The sequence below is a fragment of the Buteo buteo genome, chromosome 24 (genome assembly GCF_964188355.1).
Source record: "Buteo buteo chromosome 24, bButBut1.hap1.1, whole genome shotgun sequence".
Lineage (NCBI taxonomy): Eukaryota > Metazoa > Chordata > Aves > Accipitriformes > Accipitridae > Buteo > Buteo buteo.
The window spans coordinates 9,815,953-9,836,728 of record NC_134194.1 but is presented as its reverse complement, the minus strand read 5'-3'; the positions used below and the strand labels follow the sequence as shown (position 1 = coordinate 9,836,728).

The 20,776-nt window shown below is 40.6% G+C and overlaps 1 protein-coding gene across 8 annotated transcripts in view; it reads left to right on the top strand.

Moving 5' to 3' along the window:
* The window catches only part of EBF1 (EBF transcription factor 1), a 284,251-nt gene that overhangs the window by 156,738 nt on the left and 106,737 nt on the right, over positions 1 to 20,776 (top strand). For all 8 annotated transcript variants that reach the window (XM_075056932.1, XM_075056931.1, XM_075056930.1 and 5 more), the window contains exon 7: positions 20,491 to 20,572. In XM_075056932.1, coding sequence (XP_074913033.1) covers positions 20,491 to 20,572 — 82 coding nt within the window. The remainder of the gene's footprint in view (positions 1 to 20,490; positions 20,573 to 20,776) is intronic.

Genomic DNA, 20,776 nt, shown 5'->3' with positions numbered 1-20,776 from the left:
CATGATATGCGTGTAAAAGATATTTTTTTTTTTTGCTAGTGTGTTATTAATTTACTCATGTGCCACTGAGCGCCCTGGCTTGGGAGCAGGATTTGGGGCTCTCTGCTCTGAGTTGTATTTCGCTGCAGGCCCGTTGGCTGCGCACTGGGGCAGGATGCAGCAGTGCTGTGCTCCTTACAGGGAGGTTTTCTCTGGGCTTGCTAATACAGGGAAATTTACTGGCATAATTATACCCGTATAATTATGCTGGAGTAGTTATACTGCTGTAACTCCCATGTGAATGCTCTTGTGCTGCAATAATAGTGCCCATATGGGAAGTTATACCAGTGGATCTCTACTGGTAAATATTTCCATGTAGGCAAGTCCTCCTTTAGGGGCAGATTTTGCAGACCAATGTACTGCACAGCCCTTGCAGGCCCTTATTTTGTACATCATAGTTTGCTTTTGTCAACCACATTTTGTGCACAGGAAAAAAGTTGTTTAGAATTCCTACCAGAATCTTTGGAAAGAAACAAACATTTTCCCTCATCAATATGACATTTTTTTTCTACAGTCACTTTATTTATTTTTTTAATATCTTTTAATATATAAGAATACAGATGTTACTTCTGACTTTTGTGTTCAGGAAATTTCTTTTTAGATGTACTAAGGATCAGATATAAGCCATGTCTGGAAGCAATACTTGGCCAACAGCTGAGTGTGTGTGTATGTGTGTGTGTTCATCTATCCATGATTCATTCTGAGGGCTGTTTTAGCCTTCATAAAATATTCATGCTGGTTGTGCATGGTTCTATAATTGCCATCTCAGGCCTTGAATTATTTATAGGTTGTACTGTTCACATAGTCTCATTTACTGATAGAACAGATAACACTATACAAGAGGATCCCAAACACTCTAATGCCTGTTACTTTGCATTAAGTAGTGGAATTATATTACTGTAGGTGTAAAATGCTGGCCTTTTTCTCCTCTCGCTTTAATATATCATTTTTGTATTTATAATATGCTAATTGTTGAGATGCTGTTAAGCCTCATAATTCCTGCCGAGTTTTGCAGAAATCAAGATGTGGTTGAAATGATTTAGCTCTTGATCCCAAAATGATTGTTCTAAATCCACCCCCCTCCCTTCCCCCAGTTGTAACACCCAGGATAATTTATTGAAGTGATGTATGAGTACACATGCATACCTGAGCTCCTTTGTTTTACACTATTGATCAGTTTGTGTATCTTAACTGCTAACAAACATTCAGAAGTCCAGCTAATGCAGACATTCACCAAGTGTATTTTCAAGTTCATTGTACTCAATTAAACACTGACTATGAATTCATCATGAAAAGTGATCTTATTTCCATCAAATTTCCTATTCATCTTTTCTGTGATTAATTCTGTCAGCTTTTCTGACCTACTTTTGACTTTATTTTTTTAGTGAATATGTGGAATTGCATCAGTTGAGCTTGGACGTACAATGCACTTTGAGTTTTCTTATCCTGCTCAGTTTTTGGTTTATCCACTTTCTGAACCAAGTGCTGGTTCTAGGTGGAAAATGCAGCTGAGGTAGACTTTATTTCGATTTTTTTAAACCTTCTGCTTTTCTAATTAAAAGAAATAATTACTGGAGTAGAAATTCAGTCACTAGCAGAGCCAGAGTACTAGTCCATACACTGAAATACCATCCTTTCTTTTCCCAAAAACTTTTGCATGGCCTTGTGAAGTCACTTATTTTCCTCCCCTCTGAAAAGTGAATATTGGCATTTCCTTAACTGGCATGATGGCTGTAGGGACTACGTATATAAAGAATATATATTGTCCCTCTGCTATAATAAGGAAGGGCAATAGGAACGCAGAGGAAAGGAAGACTGCTGAAATCTATGGTGGCACTGAAATAGCACAGGATCATGCAAAACACACCTAGCCAGGTTTTTTGTAGAGACGGTAGTTCACGCAGGCAGGTGGCAAGGAGAGCTGGTTAAAGGCCTTCATTTCAGTGCAGCTCATTTCGTCGCTCGCACAGGGATTAGGAAGGATGTTCCTCCAGCTGAGTTTCTGCTCGGGTGTTTCCCTCAGGGAGCTGGTTCCCAAACACCAGCCTCTGCTCCACCTGATGGGCTTGGGCTGCTCCTGTCCTCCTGGGCACCCGGGGTATTCCCTGGCAGTGATTTTGCTAGCAGAGCTCGGCAAAGGAGATCCTCACTGTGGGATTCAGGCGTGTGCCTCTGTCTTTGGTGGCAGTGGACTGAGTCTTGTATTGGCAGTGCTTTGTTCCCTGCTTGGCTCTCCAGAGGTCTGAGTGATCTCTGATGTTTCAGACGGGAGGACCCAGACAGGGATGGTGCAAGGAGGAAAAGGTGGTGCCTTAGCAGTGATAACAGGTGCAGCATCCCTCCTCAGGGAAGTCTGAGAGCAGCAGGTAGCAGAAGAGGTGAAGATTTAAAATTTACCTCTCTCAAAGCAAAGCAAAGTATGGATGAAGGCAGCTCTAGGATGAAGCCAAAAGGAACTGCCAGAAAAAAATAGAGCAAAAAGAAATGTTTCTGCAAAACAAACCATTTTGGTGAACAATAAATTCTTGAGAAAATATGTCTCTGCCTGAGCCCTTATTTTTCTTGATAATAAATCATTATAAAATAAACCTTGCGACATTCACCGTTCTATACAATCGGCTGAATTGAAAAGAGCTGTGTTCTTTTCTGTACGATTTTGTGAGCCCTCTGGGTCCCTCGGAGAAAGAAACAATGTTATTGTCATGCAGATTTCTCTTCTTTTCTTCAAGATTTTAGAGATTCCATGAATTCCTTGCAACAGGGTAATCTACTTTTTTCAAAGCTTTCTCCAGCAGTGCTAGTGTGGCAGCTTTCTTGCAGTCTCCACCTTTCTCATGGTGTTTTCTAAGTTTTCAGAGCTAAGCATGACTGCTGTGGCATGCATACATACTAAGCTTTCCTGTTAGCACTCAGCTCACTTTTTGCTTTTCTTTCTGACCATTTAAAGCTTAAGGTGTATGTAAGGGAGGGGTGTGTGTAGATTAAGTTTGTTCTTATATATCATGTATTTTGCAGTAGTACCTGGAGGCCTCTGGTAGGTCAGATTTCTATACAAATTATACAGTATTGCCCCACAAAATTTATGACTGAAAGGACTAAAGAAGTTAAATGAATGACTGGACACTGAGGAGAATGGAATTTAGAGAAAAGTGATGGGGGGTGCCATACAGCTGAGCTGCTCAAACAAGTTGATTTTGGTCAGGAATAACGGTCTCAACTTCTGCTTGCCTGGGTGTTGTCACAGAGTTACTTGGAGGGAGGGTTTGTGCTATATAATTTCTGAGTTAGGTGCTGGAAATACAATATTGCCTTTAGGGAAAATAACACACACTTTAATAGCCAATTACCTAATAGATTTTATTTAGTGAAATTGTTAAAATATTTAATATCTTGGAGGTCTTATTTTTCCCCCTTGCCTATTTTCTCTGGTAAGAGGTCTCTGTATTGCTTGGCTGGAATCTGGTCCTGGGTTTTCAGGGTCTTTATTACCTTTAACATTGTGCAAATGGCAGGCTGCTGGGACACCAAGGCATCACTTAGCTTTAATTGGTCAACTAGCCTTTGCTGCTACGCACTGCATGCTGCCGCGCCGTGGCTGACCTCAGACTGTACTCCCAAACTGTTTCCTTCAGCACGGGGTAGTGCCCAATTACATAGAGTGCTGGAGCAGCGAGGCTCAAGCCTTTCAACAAAATTTTACTATATCCATTAGTCTAAAGGTACGAAGTGCCAAAAAAACCTGTACACGACCTAGAAAAACAAATTGGTAAGTGTGCTTCTTTCACCAATACTGCCTGTACTGAATAATTTTCTTAGAGGCATTTAAAAAAAAGGTCTATGAAATCCCACATCATTTCCCCTTTATATATCAGAAGTCTTTAAAAATATCTGAGATTTTTTTTTTATGCCAACAATACATGAGAGAATCCTAGATATGTGTGACACCTTTTAGAAAGTGTCTTTGTCTTTATCTATCCTTACAGTACCTGTGTGCTAGGGAAGTGTCATGATCCCTATTTTAAAGATGGGAAAAGAAGACACAGAGAGATTTAAAGCTCGATTTTTAAAGGTGTTTTGACTTCTAAAGATGCAGTAAAATGTGCAGTAGGACTTTCAAGAGGGCTTAATTGCATCTTTAGCAGTCTAAAAGCAACGTGGCGGCTTACAAAGTATACCAAGCAGAGACATGAATCTAGGTCTTCTGTGTTCTGGTCTAGTACTTTAACCATTGAATGGCCCTTCCAGGGGTGGACTGATTTTGGAAAATAAGTATGACTTTTTGCTGCACTGTTGTTCAGTATTGCTGCTTCAGTACGACATGGAAGCACTGAGTCATGATTGCTGACATTAAGCGAAGAGAAAGTCTTTGTCAGTGGTTGAAACCTAAAGTGTTTTGAACACTGTTTAAATATATACATTTCAGAGACAGCATTTACAGAAAGGTTAAAATTTCCCATTCTGTAAGAAGGCATCTTTCAAGGGGGTATTTGCACAACTTAGCCCTGCAGGACAGTGGAAAAGCCCAAATCGGGAAGCTGGCCACACTCCACAGAGGCTATGGAAAGACAAACTTTTTCCAAAGACAATTCGGAGCACTTGGGCTGGGCTCCTGCCCAGAACTGGCCTCTGGAGAAGCCCATCTCTGTCTGAGCTGCCTGAGTGGAAAGCTTGGGAAGGTGTCCCAGCACTGGCTGGCAGAGGGGACCTCAGTGGTGTCAGCACCGCTCCGTGTGTTCTTTGCTGTTTGTTCCTAAGAGGTGAATTTAAATCTCAGTACCTGTGACTGGTCCCAAATTCAGCGCAACGTACCTATGCAGGGATTCCCATGTTGCAGTTTTGCTGGAAGTGTGATGCTCCATCAGAGATGGGCTTAGCTTCTATGGCTTGAGCCCCAGAGGGTCACAGGGCAAATGTCTGTAGGGTTTTTGCTAGACCTATGCAGGAAACCTTTCTTCAGGTCCAGAGGCCTTTAAAGTGTTTTCTGGTTTTAAACCAGGATTTTAAAAAAACCCCAAACACGCAACCAGAATCACTATGCTATTTGTGAGTCAATGGTCCAAGACAAAAGGGAAATTTGTGAGTAAAAATGCTGTCATTTCCATGTCAGTCTTTTAAATGTATTTCTAACTTTTTTTTTTACTTTAGTTAAAATTTGAAAGCAAGATTTGTATTTTACCAGGGAAGGATGCTTTTCATTTATAAACTATCTGAAGATGATGTTTTGACACACTGGAGGTTTTTCTCTGAACTTCTTTTTCATACTGGCAGACCCTCAGATATGACTTTTTCCCACAAAGGTTTCTTTTTTACAGACTCTCATTTCCCAATAGAGGCAAAAAAGTACCCAGAAAATTCACAGTCAGATCTATCACTGCCAGTCTGGCTGTGGGCTCATCACCAATGCATTCACATCTCAGTTAAACTTTTCAATTTATTGTGTGTATTTGAATATGTTTTGTTTCATAAGGAATCTGTTGCTGTTAACACAGGATACATCACTGATGTAAAAGAGAACAGAAGGGTAAAACTGGCATTACCATTGGGAAAGCTTTGTTACAAAGCCAAAACTGGGGTCCTGGTCTGTGATTTGGTAAGATTCAGCTCTCCTAGGGGTGAGGAGCTCAGGTCTCAGAGGTCCTTTCCTTATCTGTTTTATTCCTCTGCTGCTGACAAACCAATTGAGCTCTGTAAAGCTGCTTCCAGTGACAACTTCCCTCCCGGCCACAGTGTGCATTTGCAACATGCAGTTTTATTACTGCATATAGTACTTAATGCAGCCGTATGTAGATCCAGATGTCTTTCATCAATCCTGAACCTGCCACAGCTGTAACCAAAAAGATGCCGACATTTACCCTGCTACTTTCCAGTGGTTACACTTCTTGCAGGAAAATAGGAAGAAGCATGTTAAAAAGTACATGTATATCACGTGTCCATTTTTTCTTCATGTACTGTGTGCCTTTAAGTTCTTCAGTTATACATTATTCATACTATTAAAAAAAAAAATCAGTTTTGCTCAAGCGAAAGAAAAGAAACTATTGGTGCCGTGCCAGTCATCTGCAGTTTAGCATCACATTTTGCAATGCAAGTCTACGGTGTTTCATTTCTGTTTCAGGCTGTGGTTGGCTATGGAAGCACTAAGCATGGAAATATTACAGGTGTTCAGACTAATTGTAAATCTGGCTTGGCCCCACCTGTATGTAGTATCATTCTATAAACTTGGCTTAAACTACTGTGAGTGAAATTGTAACAGGATACATACTGTAGACGTGGTTTTGGTAAACTTGCTGAAGAGTTGTATATACGTTCCTGTAATACTGTATGGTATCTAGTGTGCATATATATATATAGATATATACGCATGTATGAATAGGTACGATATATGTTGATAAAATGTAATGACCTGACTGAAAAATATTCTGCATCAAGGTGTATGAAATATACCTATAAAAGCATGTGCAGGTGCACATTCTTTGTATTATATACCATTCTCATAAACAGTATACGTGTACATGTGTGCAAACACATGTGCCCATGTGTATATGTGTATCTATGTGTTGCTGTGGTCCCCAGTGTGTAGTTTATAGTTTGGAGAGAAATCATCCTCCATCATTCGTCACTGCCGAGCTGCAGCAGACCAGGCCAGCATATCATTTGTTAACAGCGACAAAGCCGCACTCATAAACGCCGACATGTTACATTAATTTATAGGCACTGAGTGACTTATTAAATGTGACGTGTGAAATATAACTGGGCCCGGTATGGATGATTAGGTTTTGGGCTTTGAATTGTTGACAAGGCAGGGGTAATGAATTGCGGGACACAAGCTAGTATGTTTCCCCCTCATTAGTCAGTATTAGTTGCATTAATAGTAATAATTGGATATATTCATCATTTAAAATGTTTTAATAAATGTTTGGACAGCACCTGATCTAGGCTGTCAAATATTAGACTGGAAGGTTTGTGATGGGAGAAAAATTATGCCATTCCTTCTGCAGAGATTTATACAGCCTAAGGGGTGCCATTTGCTGAGGTCCTTTAAGAAGTAATGGGTGCAGATAGTTTGGAAAAAGACAATGCAATAAGAGAGAAACCAGCCTCTCTCACATTTCAGGAAGACATTTCCATTTTCTTCTAGAGACTTCTTGGTCCTGAGGTCAGGTGTCCAAGATGGGGTCTGAACTGGTTATTTCTGGTGAAGTGCCAACCTCAGATTAGAACTTCGCAAAAGGTGTGCGTGTTTCTGTCTGAATTTCTGTTTCACTCTTTTACAACTGCAGACTGAATGTTGCCCAGAGCTCAGGAACTTTCCAGTTTGGGGTTTTGGCTTGGAGTCATCAGTACTTTGAACTATTAACATATTTAAAATTCCAGAAAATTTTCTGCCTGGACATCTTAGAAGCATGATTCTCTATTGGATGAAGACAAGACATTTCTCTGTCTGTTCTGCCAGCTCTGCTTTCATTCTTCGTTTCTGTATCTCAAATGCATTATTACCTACAATTCAATACAAAGATTCATCTGACTAAAGGGAAAAAAAAAATTTTTTTGTTTCATTATTTTGTCATCTTTAGAAGTGGAATTTAAAAAATAACCTAAAACTGTTACCAAGGAATGCAGACTCTATTCATCTTGTTTTAAAATGGGCATGTGGGTGATCACTAGAATGTGCCTCAAGACGACCATGTCCAGTTGCAAAAAAACAATTGTATCAGTTCAAAACTTGTGACAGGTCACTTGGCTGTAACCCATTATGTAATGAAACCCATTTTTTAAAAGCAGCCTTTAGAATATACAAAAGCAAATGCACATGGACTTATTGGCACTGCATCACTAGACCGACAATTTTTATTTTAAAAGAGTCCTCTAAGGAAAAGCCTCGGTACTGTGGGAAGCAGTGTTTGGTGACTCGGTAGGAGGTATGCTTCCCTTTTAGATGCTGCTGAAGAGGTGTCACACTAGGGAGTAGCGCCTTGCTGGAGGTGCTGTCTTTCAGGAGAGACACAAAGTCAAGTGTCTGGCCACCTGTAGTCATAACAAGTCCCAAGACACTTACTGCAAGGATTAAAGTTTTCTCCTCAGTGTCCTTGCTAGTTCCAGCTAGCTACTTGTACTTAGCGTGAGGAATCTTTTAGATGAAGGGATCTTCATGCTCTCCTAAATACAGTGAGCCAAACCTGCCTCTTTATATCCATGAACTTACTCTGTGCAAAAAGTTGGTGGAGGACTCGGAAGGTGCCGAGGCTAAATCCGGCTGTAGATAGGTAACGCTGCAGCTCCAGGATGGCAGAAAAGCTTCATTGGAGGGGCAGAAACAGTGCAATCATTTTGCACTTGTCAAAGTTATTGTGCGCGCTGGAAGAAGACTTTGAGGGTAGAAACTTGGTCATTCAGTTGTAATCAGAATGATTCGTACTTCCAAACTTGGCGTAATGTTATTTCATTTAATAGACACCAAAGTCACATACAACTTGTTTAGATAATGTACATTTAACTGTATTTTCCTCTTCATTTTGAATCAAGCCCTGAGTATTATTTTGTCAGGGTTGTCTGTTAGTTGGTGGTTATTGTTGACAAGTTGATGTGAGGGTATTTTAGCATGTTGTCTAACACGTGTCTGCTGATAAGTTTGTCATTGGCACTGCACAGTATTTCTTCAAACTCCCTCTTAATTTTTATTTGGAGATTAAGTAGGGATTTAAAACTTGATATTGTATGCTCAGCAAATGAGCTTCATCAAGCCTTTGGGCATATGACATTGTTTTTATTTCCTGTATTAGTTAACTCTGGACCTGGAGTCTCAGCTCACTAGAGAAGATGAAAATTCATGTTTTTTCTAGGTTTATATTAATATCTCTGAGATCAGACCCTGATCCTTGTCATCTAGGTTCATATTGTTAGGCCAATCATCTTAAAGGGTTTAGCCTTTTCATTAGTGATATGTATGTATTATAGAAAGGATAGTGTGTTTCAACATTTAAGTTAATTATTATGCAATTAGGTCTTTAGTGGAACTTTGTTGGAGCTACAGAATTGAGTGAAAAAAGAATGATCAATATTCAGTACTGATGTAGAGTTCTTGATGATTTTAAGCTACTGGCTAGTTAGAAAGGTTTTGGGTCGGATTTGTTAGTTATGTTTACATTAATGAGGAATTTTTTTTTTTTTCCAGGAAGGTGCTAGAGGGGGGCAGCTGTAAGTTTTTGCTGATCCTCTTTACTCTTTGCCAGTTCCTGGCACAATTGCTCTCAAAAGAAGAACAATAGAATATAAAATAGAGTTAAAGAGTAAAAGGTTGTTAAGTTGCAAGCATTTCGTAGTCCGTTGAATTAATTGTGACTTTCATTGGTATGATGTATGTGAACAAGAACTTGAACCTTTCTGCCCTGACTATCTGGCAAGGTTACTTAACTGCTCATTGTAAACCTTTTTTCCGTTGCTGATGTTGTCCTCGCTCCACTACAGTGATATAGAAAAATAATAATTATGCAGTACTTTTACAGGACTTTGTAAACCCTCATGCTCTGTGTTTTGTGGATATGAATCCTACTACTGATCACAGGTATCATCCTTGCTTTCACACAGAAATGCATCTCGGTGACGCAGCCAGACATCCAGAAATACAGGAGAGATCTCAGCTCTTGCCTGTGTTTTAACACCCATGGAAGATGTCTGTAGCTGCTAATAGAGGTCACCTTCTTTCCAAAGATTATAATACACATTGTTTCCTGCTCCGTTATGTAGGGTGTCTAATGCTGTGCCTCTGTCCTTACAATGTCTTTGGTCCGTTGCACTCTATCTAAATATGCTGTTTCTCGTAATTCCAACCAATGAAGTACACAGTGGGATGAGCATAATGTATTTTATTACAGCCAACTCGTGTCCTTACCTCACTCCAGTTATAACTTGTCACCAGCATCCTGATCTGAATTCTACTCTGGTTTTGGGACATTTGGTTTTGTCCTTCAGCTTGGGTAACTTCACTGGACGGTTGGCTTCAAGGGCAGAAGAAATTATTCTTTAGTTGCACCACCTTTCCAGCTGGGTGCAAAAGATAACTTTGTAGCTACAGGCTATAATGCCTTTTCCATACATCTCTGACACAGAAGAGGGCATCAGCAAAAATATTTTTCCTACGTATTCAAGGCCCATTGCTTTAAGAAAAACTCTGAAGTACTTAATCCAAAACTTGTGATATATACAGATGTGATTTGATTCTACGTATCTGCTGCAGAGGTCCTTATTTCTAAGGTTAATTAAGCTCTTTCAGTGTCATGTTAAAGGTAGCGCACACATGCAATATTTATTGATGACATCTCCAGCATGACATATAGCGTGATCCTCTTCACCATCACATCAAAAACTCTCTTCTCCCCTTTCTCTTTCAGTCTTCCCCTTCTGTGGTGACTTACAATGAATTTTACAGTGTCTGGGTTGCTTGCCCGTATGCACACTAAAAATTCTGCAGCATTTTATACCTAGAGCCAGGTCAAACCGGAGTATCTTCAAACACCCCTGGAGTATCTTCTCTTGTTGAACCACCGCATGCACAGCTCCAACAAAGTGCCTCCGCCTTTCCACAAAACAGCTCTTTGCTTCCTTCCAGCACTCAAAATAGCAACTATACTCCGGATCCCGTCCTCATTGCCAGAGCTCCCTGCTGTAAAGGAAGCAAGGGCTTTATTCTCTTAAATATCATAAAACAATGGGAACCCCTGGATGGAATGTCCAGCTTGTGGGCAGGAGCTGAAGGCAGCCCTTGACTTTCTTCCACAGAATTTTTGTGCTTGATCTTTTCTTGTATAAATGCAAATATACATTTATATATATATATGTTATTTTTTTTCTGGGCAGCTAATTCTAGACTCACCCTTAGCAGTTTCTTTAAAAGACTCCTTTTAATTGTTGATTTTTTTTTTTCCCCAAGAAAACAAAAAAAGGTTATTACAAAAAGCAAAATTACATCTCCCAGCAGAATCTCTGCAGATTGTCCTTTGTCACCGACTCTGACTGGGTTCCCAGTGTAGTTTTGTTTTTAATTTATTAAAAATTATCTTTTAATAACTTTAAGTTATTGTTTTTTTCTCCCCCATGTAAGATCCTTCACTGCTGCTATTTTACTTGAAGCAAACACTTCCTTTGTTTTTTGAAGCATAAGTTGTCTTAGGAGGGGATGCAATCAACCTTTCACCATATTGACACTTTCCAAATATTTCTCTGTAATTACTCAGATGGGTCGGGTGAGGTAAGTTCCACTCATCTTCGCAGCAGGACTGTATGAACAGGAGATTTACAGTTGCGTTTTTTAAGTTGTCCGTTGCTGTTGCAGTTCTGCTGAGGATTTAGTGATGCAAAAGCTGAGGCTGGGGTGTCATCCCAGCAGTAAATCCCACGGTCTTGCAGTGTCTGTCTTGCCGGTGATGATCCCGAGGCAGGGGAGCCGCTGCAGCCGAGAGCCCCTGAGTTTGCACAGAGTCAGCATCTCATGGGCAGGTGTGCTAAGTTTCTGTTACATTTCTCCAGGGCTGGAAACTCCTTAAATTGTGTATTTTTAATGATTTTGAGACATGAATGAACTCAATAATCGCTTTCTTCATTTCTTATGTGCTTCTGATTCATCATTGACGTACACTACAGGTTATTGTAAATAAGAGATCTAACAGCATCTTTCTTTGTCATTTCTCTCTCTTAAGGCCATCAGTCCTGCACATAAATCTGGTCAAATATGATTTCCATGTCAGTCTAAGCAGGCCTTCTGGCTTTTTTTAACATTAAGCATCTTTTGCTTAAAAGAAAAAAATAATAACAAAAAATCGTGAGAACAGAACAGAGCAGGTTCTGAGCCAGGTCTTGGGAGAGAACACCATTGTAACACAATGCCTACACCTAGCGTAACCATTCAAGGATACATCTGTTCAGATGGACTTTGAGTAGCACTCCATTTCTATTTGGGCTGAAATTCTCAGCACTTTAGAGGCTCAGACTCTGGCCAGAAGGTATACTGCGCACACATGTCCTTTAAATAGCCTGACCTCTTGGTTTTGCAGATTCGGATGATAGCACTGGTGCATCAATGTTATTTAAGGATATTATTGGTGTCAGGTTATTTGAGGAATCATTAATTGTTGTATGTGCAAGCAGATTGCACACAATTTTACATGCAGGTGATTTACACGTGCCTGATCCAGGGAAAGGTGGCAGATGTGTTTCCCACACATGAAATGTTTACCATGTGAATCTTTATAACTTTCTCAGTAAGCTGATGAAAGAAATATGTCATCAGCACCCTCAGCTCAAGGTGACAAGTTTTAGGGTCCCATGCCTGCTGTGAGAAAACCAGCTTCAGATGGCTGGATTAACACTGCTCTCCGACATCCTATAACTTTGATGCTGCTGATGCTTTTTGGTAACCATGCTAAAGTTACAGTAGTTTACCTTGAGGTAGTAGGCAACCGAATACTGATATCATATTACAATAACAGTAATGCTGTTATCTGTCATCACTTACACTGAACAGAGGTTCTTTTAGCAAAAGTATGAGTCTGGGAGGGCTGCTAATTCAATGGCATTGTGTGAACTATGACAGACCGCAGAGCTGCTTTATATTTTTTTCTGGTGACTGAAGTCTAGCATCTTCAGTAAAAATTAAAAATAGTTAACCCACTTTTATATCCTAGTATTTGAGACATGAAACACGAGTGAAATGGAGAAAGAGTGAAGGGAAAAGTAGTTAAACTGGAACAAACTGATCAAATATTGGGTTTTTTTACTGAATAAATAAGGATAAATTCTGTTGGTTATGTGACTGTACTCACTTGATAATAAAGCACCCTAATGCTGGAAAGTCTGTCAAAATTGCAGCTAAAACACTGGCCCATCAGCTCGTAAAGAATAGTCTGTGATTTGAAGCATGCAAAGAAAGACAGAGCTGGGAGGCTTCTGTGCTATGTAAGCTAACAACTGGAGCAGCGTGTGAGGCATGGGTGCACGTGCACTCCACTGCTTATCTCGCAATGGTGTTTGTGTCAATAGAATGTAAAGGATGTGGTATGTTCAGTTATCTTGCATCTAGCTGTCATAAACCAAATACACTGTGTACAATCTGTACACAGATGGCATAAACTCCTTCCAACTTTTTTTTGTGATAGGAAGGTAGCTGCATTTCAAATTTAATAAAAATTTTAGATAATAGAGCTGGGCACAAGTAAGGAGATATAAGAAAATTCTGATTTTCACTACTTTAAGAAAAAAAAATATTAAAAAGTCAGACTTGGGGGCAAAATTAAATTACAGAAAACTGAGCACTCAAACCTGCTTCTGGACTATTTTTAATTCTGTTTTGTGATGTTGTTTTTTGGTGGTGTTATCCCTTTCTTTTCTTATTAAAAGTCTGGAAGAAGAAACCAAAACGGTCTCTCTGGGATTTTAACTCACTCATGGGAGAAAATGCCAAACACACTTTCCCAAACTACTCTAAATTTCTCTGATGCATTATAACTCAGTATCAGAGAGCTAGAGAAGTCCAGAAGATGCAAGATGAAAAATTGATATGCTGTGCTTCACTGTGCAGAACACACAGACCTGAAGAAAAGTGACTGGGAACACTTGCTGAAGCGAGCAATGAGTAATTTAAGGCAGTTTTGGGCAGTCCTACCTTCCTACCTTTGGTGATTATGTGGGTGCCTCCTCAGCTCTTTGCTGTGCTGAGCTGAATATTTACTGTATTGACAACTGCAAACCCTGGCAATGCTAGCTCCAGGAGTCAGAGCAAGTTCACAAAAATAATGTAGACTATTCTGTTTCTATTATTATGGCATTGCCTGAAGAATCTCAGTCAATAGACTCTGACTGCTTGAGGCTTATTCTCCGTGTCATGTTGCCTTTCTTGGACCTTTTCTGCTGTTCGGGAGGAAGATATATATTTTCTAGTAAAATAAATGATTTCCCAGGCTTTTGGTTTTGGCTTGGCTTTTTTTTTTTGTTTTTAACACAGCGAATTGTTTAGCATCCCATAAATGCAAAATGTAGGTCTGATTCTGCTTCCATTTTAAATCAGTAAGAACACTGAATCCAGAGAGAGCAGATTTGGGATTTTTTTTTTTTCTTAATTAGGATGTTTGACAACTCAGGAAGGTTATGTTTAGAAGAGAGTTAGATGGCTGTATCTGGTGTTTAATTTCTCTTCTGCAGAATAAATTTCCTGTTGTAAAAATGCCACAAAAGGTAGCTACTGCTGTTTATTGACTAAAGAGCCAAGTAAAATCCAGCTGTGAACATGTGGGTAATAGGAGGTTTTCTGCATGCCTATATTTGATTTCCACGCACAGCCTCATGTTGGTAAATATCAGTGTAAGTCTCAGTTTTTCTTTTGTGAATAGGGTAGCTGACACGACCAGTTAGTTGTATGTGAAAAGGTCTGTGAGGAAAAAAAAACCCAACAACCACCCCAAAATAAAATACTGCAACAATAGACTTGTTAGTAAATGGCAGTCTTCATACCTTAAATGCCAAAGAATTTTTTGACCTGGTTTTCTGCAGTTATTAGTAGAACTCGGCTAAGTTCAGATTTTCTGTAATGTAGGAAATTCCATTATTCTGACAATTTTTCTTGGGCAAAATGGAATTAAAAAGTGCTCCCTTCAAGAAAAGTTTAAAAATGTTGGAAAATTTAAAGAAGTTATTGTTCAAGAAAAAAGAAATGCTTTATTTTAGCTTAATTTTTAAAAAGTTGGGAATTTTCCATTGTAAAATAGGAGTTTTGATTAGAAGAGTCGACTTGAAAGGGAAAAAAATTAGCTTTGTCCTGAAATTTCTAAAGGGATATTTCTACATTTTGATTATTTACTTTTCCAAATGAAGTTGCATTAAACGATGCATTTTCTCTATATTTTTATTTTAATGGCAAATTGCTAACTAAATCTAGTTACCAGTAGGTGCAGTTACTGACAGAGAGAATGAGAAGTGTGTGAAAAGAGCCTAGAAAACCCTGAAGAAGCAAATGAAACAGCTGAAGTGCGTGCACTGTCTGCCTCTTGGTGACCTGCGGACTCAGCCCTGTATTGGCTTCAGTACTTCTTAATATGCCAAGTTTTCACCAGAAAAAAAAAATACCCATCAGATATTGTTTGAGACAACTGTATTTGTAGTATCACATCCTCAGCATCCTCTTTTGCTGGGAGGACAAGCAAAGAAAGGACATGGGCTGACAGCAGAGCTGGTTCTGTGAGGTACTGGAGTATGTGAGTAGTACCTTTGTCTCCATCAGTACTGCTTGTGTATTTAAATTTATGCACATACTTAGTACTTTGCTGAATTGGTATGCCATACAGAATGGGCGTGCAATCCTTTTATCTGAGGGTCGGTTGCTAATTATTGGACCGGCCCATGTATTTTTGTTTTGCTAATTTTGCAAACCCACATATACTTACTGCTGTGTTTCAGCCAGGAGTCTAAAGTTGTCCTCTTCTATCAAATGCGTTTATACCTCAGAAAAGGCATTTTGTCAAGTTTGTTTGCCCTAGCCAGGTTTAAGTTGTATAACCAGCACTCGCTTTCTGGATAGCCACTGGTCTGGCTGACCTTGGCAGCATGACAGCTGTCGTATTTTCACATGGATGAACTGTTCTTGAACAACTTCTCCAATGTATTGGGAACAAACAAGCTTTTCTTCAGCATCAGGAATGCAGCAGGTCTTCCTTCCAACTATTTTTTTCTCCTTCCACAGACATATTTATTGTGGCAATGGCAAGAAAATCCTACTGCTAAGCCTTCATGCTTGAGTTTCTTTAAATTTCCTTCAGAGGAGTGACAGAAGAGCCAACCTAGATCATGTCAGAGCTTGCTTTCTTTAATTTAACTCTTATTTTTAATAAACACTGGTATTAATTTGTAGTGACAAGAAAAATAGGAGGGCAAAATCCCTTTGCTTCTTTATTGCTAGTATTTTCATTTCTGCTTTGTATTTATTTATTTTAAATGACTGGTAGTTAGCAGGGACAAAGAGTGGGACGCTGCTGGGGACGTATTGCACAAACCCAAAGGGTTAGCAGTGTGAAGGACAAGATGGCCAGTGATGAATGGCAGCCAGTATTTTAGACAAGTGGAGCGACCTCCAGCTGGTAGCGTGCTCGCTAGATCCTTCAGGTGAATGAGGGAATCCGAGGATGGAAGGAGCAGGAGTGAGGAGGGAGCCGGTGTCAGGAGTTAGAAGTAGCAGTGTGGGAAGGCAGCGGGGGCAACCAGGGAGCTCAGACTGGGCTGGGGTAAGAGTCCCTCACTAGCAGAGAGTAGAGGGTAATGGTGAGAGACACCAAAATCTTTTGGGGAATGCAGCAGTTTTGTTAGAAAAAAAATCTTCATCTCCAGAAAGGAGTTTTCTATCGAGTTGTGAGAAAAGGAGAGAACACTCCCAGAAGAGCCAGTAACCCATTTGTTAGAGCTTCTGCCTGGCAGACAGAAGTTCAAGTTAATTTGCGGCCTGATTCAGGCTGGAGGTTTTTATTTAACTGAAGGTTGTATTTCTACATTGGTCCTTGCAGTTACTTAGAGATTTGTAGTAGTACAGTGCCATGGCATGGATTAACTGCTCAGCAGCTTCACTCTTTGAGTAGTTTTTGCCTGCACTGAGCTGCATCTTAGCACACCTAAATGTAATCTAAAACTAACGGGTTTTCTCCAAAACTGCACTCCCATACCCTCCAACCATGTCTCTGTGGGATAGGGGGTGAAGCACGGAGTCCTCCTTTGATTTAATAGCAATGTAAGTCAGTAAATCCAAGCGCTTTGTAAAAGTTTGCATGTTTCTGGACTTGAGCTGACTCGTGTGGAGCTGGCTTGTGTTTCTCTGCTCCATATGCACAAATGCTCTTCACACCAGGGATGTTAGTAGTCAGGAAGGGAGTCAGAAAATATGTTTTGTGTGTGATTCATGCAAAGAAGAAAACCTTCAGTGGTAGCAATAAGTATAATTGATGACTGAGTCTTGTGTGGCAGAAGACCTGGTGTTGAGCAATCACGTAAGCTTGGAGAGAGAGTTAAAGTTGAAGATTTTATTGACACTCCTGTGTTTTGCACATTTTTTTCATCTTGGGAATGAATTTCAGACCCCAGTGGTTAGTATTAATGCTATATATCCTCTGTGGTTAGTATTAATGCTATACAGCCCTGCCAAACGCGGAGAAAGTTAGAGCTGAAAAAAATAACCCACTGTGAAGAAGTTAGATGCAAACAAATGGGGATGGAGGTTTATGCTTACAAAGAGCTCAGCTCTGTTGGCACTTCTCCTGGACCCATCCTGTCAATCTAAATCTGAAGTATTTGCAGAGTGAAGTGTTGCTAATGAGCAAGGCTGGCAGGACTGGACTCGAGGTGAAGAAGGCACCTGAACAAGCGGTTTAAAGCAGGAACCGAGAGCCTGGGCTGAACCCCGTGAAACAAACTGCTCCACTCTACCCTTGTCTTAATCTGTTCCCATCCGCCTTCCTGCCAAAGCGGGGGGAGACCGTCAGCCGGCACGTGCTGTGCCAGCTCGGGAGCCGCTCGGCTCTCGCCTAGATGAGTGTGGGATGCTTTCGCATAGCCGGGGGGACTCCAGCTCTGGTGTGTTCCAAAACAAAGTGCAGCCTATAGTTTGTTTTGTCTTTCAGTGGAATAAAAATACGGCGCTTGGCAGAATGTGCTCAGTAAACTGGCGACTTTTTACTTAAAATGCAGTGAGCGAACTTGGCTGTGTAAGCTTGGGGTCTTGAAAGTTCCTCTGAAAATAGTGTTATTTTTTTTAAGTTAATTTTTTTCTGGAGTTGATTTAATTCAAAGGAAGTTTTGTTTGCTTGCCTGAAGTTTTTGGTAGGTTTAAATAGATAAGCTTCATTTCTTCTGCAGTTCATTTTGATGAAACTTCTGCAGAATTTGGGGGAGATAGCACAGTGCAAACGGAGTTAGACTTCAAAACTTTGGGTTTGACTTTGCAGACCCCGAAAGCCAACTCTTGTGTTTCATAGTGATTTTTCCAAGCCTTTGAGCTCAAAGTGACCTCAGACTTTGTAAGGGAAGGGAAGGCCGAGAGTTTCTCCGGAGAGCTTCACAAAGAGCTTTCCATCTCTTCTGGGGCCCTTGACTCAAGCCACCAACCCCCATTGCCCGGGCGCTCACGCATGCTGTGCAAAGCCAGACTGGGAAGGCGCTTCCCACGTTTGCATGGCTGATGCTGCCTTTCAGAGCAGATATTTTTAACTCTTCCATGTCCCAGCTCCCCCTGGGGCCAAGGTGTTGCTCCAGGGCTGCGGCAGACCGGGCGGGCAGCTGCCGCGTTCGGTGCTTGGCGAAGCCACCAAAAATCCACCGCCAGACCCGGGGCAGCACCGGCTTCTCCCCAAAGAGTAAGTGGCTCTGAGAGGTTTTGCCACATAAGGACCTGTTCAAGGCTGTAGGCACCAGCTGACAGGGATGTCTTTGCCTCCCAACAGATGGCCAGGCTTTTTATTTCAGCAAGCAATCTCGCACGGAGGGGTGGTCTCCGGATCCTGCCAGCACTTTGCATGACAGGGCCAGCTTAGGGCAAGAGGGATCTGATGTCCGTGCCCTTCATAGCTCATGAGCTAAATGACGAGCTGTTGACAGGAAAGCCATCATCTGAAGTGTAAGATCCTGAACTCTCCCCGCTTTTCGTTTTTCTTTGGCGGAATTAATGCCCTATTTGCTTGTCTCTCAAAATCCATTCTGGCACGAGTACAAACCCTCGCCTGGTGGCAAGCAGTTGTCTGGATTCGAGATGCCAAGATTTGTGCTGACAGCTCCTTCTACACAATCTGAGTCAGGCTGTCACAGCTGGCCATTAGAGGCTTAAAAAGACACACACATGTACAACAAATAGCACCAACTTTCTGTTATTGAATATCAGAACCTGCTTGATGAGAAAATGTAATGGCTTACACTGCTCTTTATTTTAGTGTAAACAAACACAGTGTCTTGAAACCCCTGTTCAAGTGTGGCGGCTGTTTATTTTATGTTGATTGCTTGCTCTTATTTAGGAGCACAGGTCTAGAAGGGACTTCCTGGGTCAGGAGATCCAGTCCTTGATAATCCCAAGCATCACACTTTGTAATCCTCCTCATTACCTTACTTTTCTTTAATGAAAACAGTCCCTTGTAGTTTCAATTTGTCCTTGCAGCCATTTGCCTAGTATGATTTTCTTGGCATGGAGGAACAAGCACCAAAACGTGCCTTGTTGAGGGGTGGCATCACAACTAGAGCAGAGCAAAGAATGCTGCTCATCAAAAAGGGATTTTCCGAAGCTGTTTACCCTGCAGTTTTGCCTTTCTTGGTGGCAGTGTGTGCAAATTCTGCTGACCTAGCATTCAGTTTGGGTGCTAAAAGATGGATGCTTGCAAAAGTTAACTTTCTGATTTAAAGTAAACCAGGATCAAACAATTCCCCGCCCTGCTTTTGTATGTGGAAACAGGTCAGATTAGCTTCTGCTTAGTCAACTGATGGTTATTGCAAGTGTAATGCCGCTCTGTCTGGTTGCGCTAGGTTTTAAACTTGCTGTAGGATTAAATTTTGCACGGCTGAGCTTTAGTAGACCTTAGTCTGTAGTTTATTTTGGACAAAAGATTGATAAACTTTGGCTCTCGGGGAGGAAGCCTGGAATCTGAGACCCACTATTATTCATTGACTTGTCTTTATGAGTTTACAGTCCACTGATGCATAACACTGAAGGAAATATTTTCAGTGAAATGTTTGCTTTTTTCTTTGGCTTTGTAAAATGCAATGTCTTTTCTTAGAGATATATGTCAGGGTCATATAGCTACTTCAGTGAACTGTGTATGGTCAGGAAATAGACTGCATTGAAAATATTTCATTTTTCCGTGAAGTCAGTCTTTTAACCAAGACTTCCCCCCTTCTCCTCTCTGGGTTTTGGTCTCCCACTAATCCTTATTTGAGCATTAATTTTATGCACAAACTGGGTTTAACTGTGGAAGGGAGATTTCAACTGTACGGAACATTTTCAGTGTTTTTGTATTAAATAAAAATTTGCACACGACAGCGAACTTGTAAAACAAAACCCCATTTGTACAAAAGGGAATTTTCTTGGCTGGCATTTTTCTGTCCTCTTTTTGCTGTGCTGAAATATGTGTCTCTTACTTCCTTGCTGCTATGGATGGCACAGCAAGGCTGGCCATTGAGCGTGATAGAGGGACTGACTCTATAAACTTTAAGGGCTCTGACACAACAGATCTATTAATTTAATGCTTAAATATTAGGACGTGCTTACACGTTTTGCTGGATTGGGGCCCATGCAAGCTCTGCTCCTTCTTTGGATGGTCAGTGGGATGATTTATCTGAGTAGGGAATACTAATGTAAATTAGGCTTTGTTGGACCAAATATGCAGATGTTACATAGTACTACTACGCACCGTTTATAAGACATTAATGTCCGTTTCTCTTTCTCCACAGGTTCTTCTTGAAATTTTTCCTCAAATGTAACCAAAATTGCCTAAAAAATGCAGGAAACCCTCGAGACATGCGTCGATTCCAGGTCAGTCGGACACGCTTCCTCCTTTAAAAATCAGCAGCTGTTAGGGACAGAAGTACTTTGACCCAAACTAACCTAGTAATTCACTAGAAGATGCTAAAAACATAAGGTCACAGAATATTGCCTGAGGACTTCTTGTCACAGTAGAATTGGCAGGAAGTAGTTGGGTTTTCTTGCTCTGGACAACAGAACTCTTGAAGATAATGT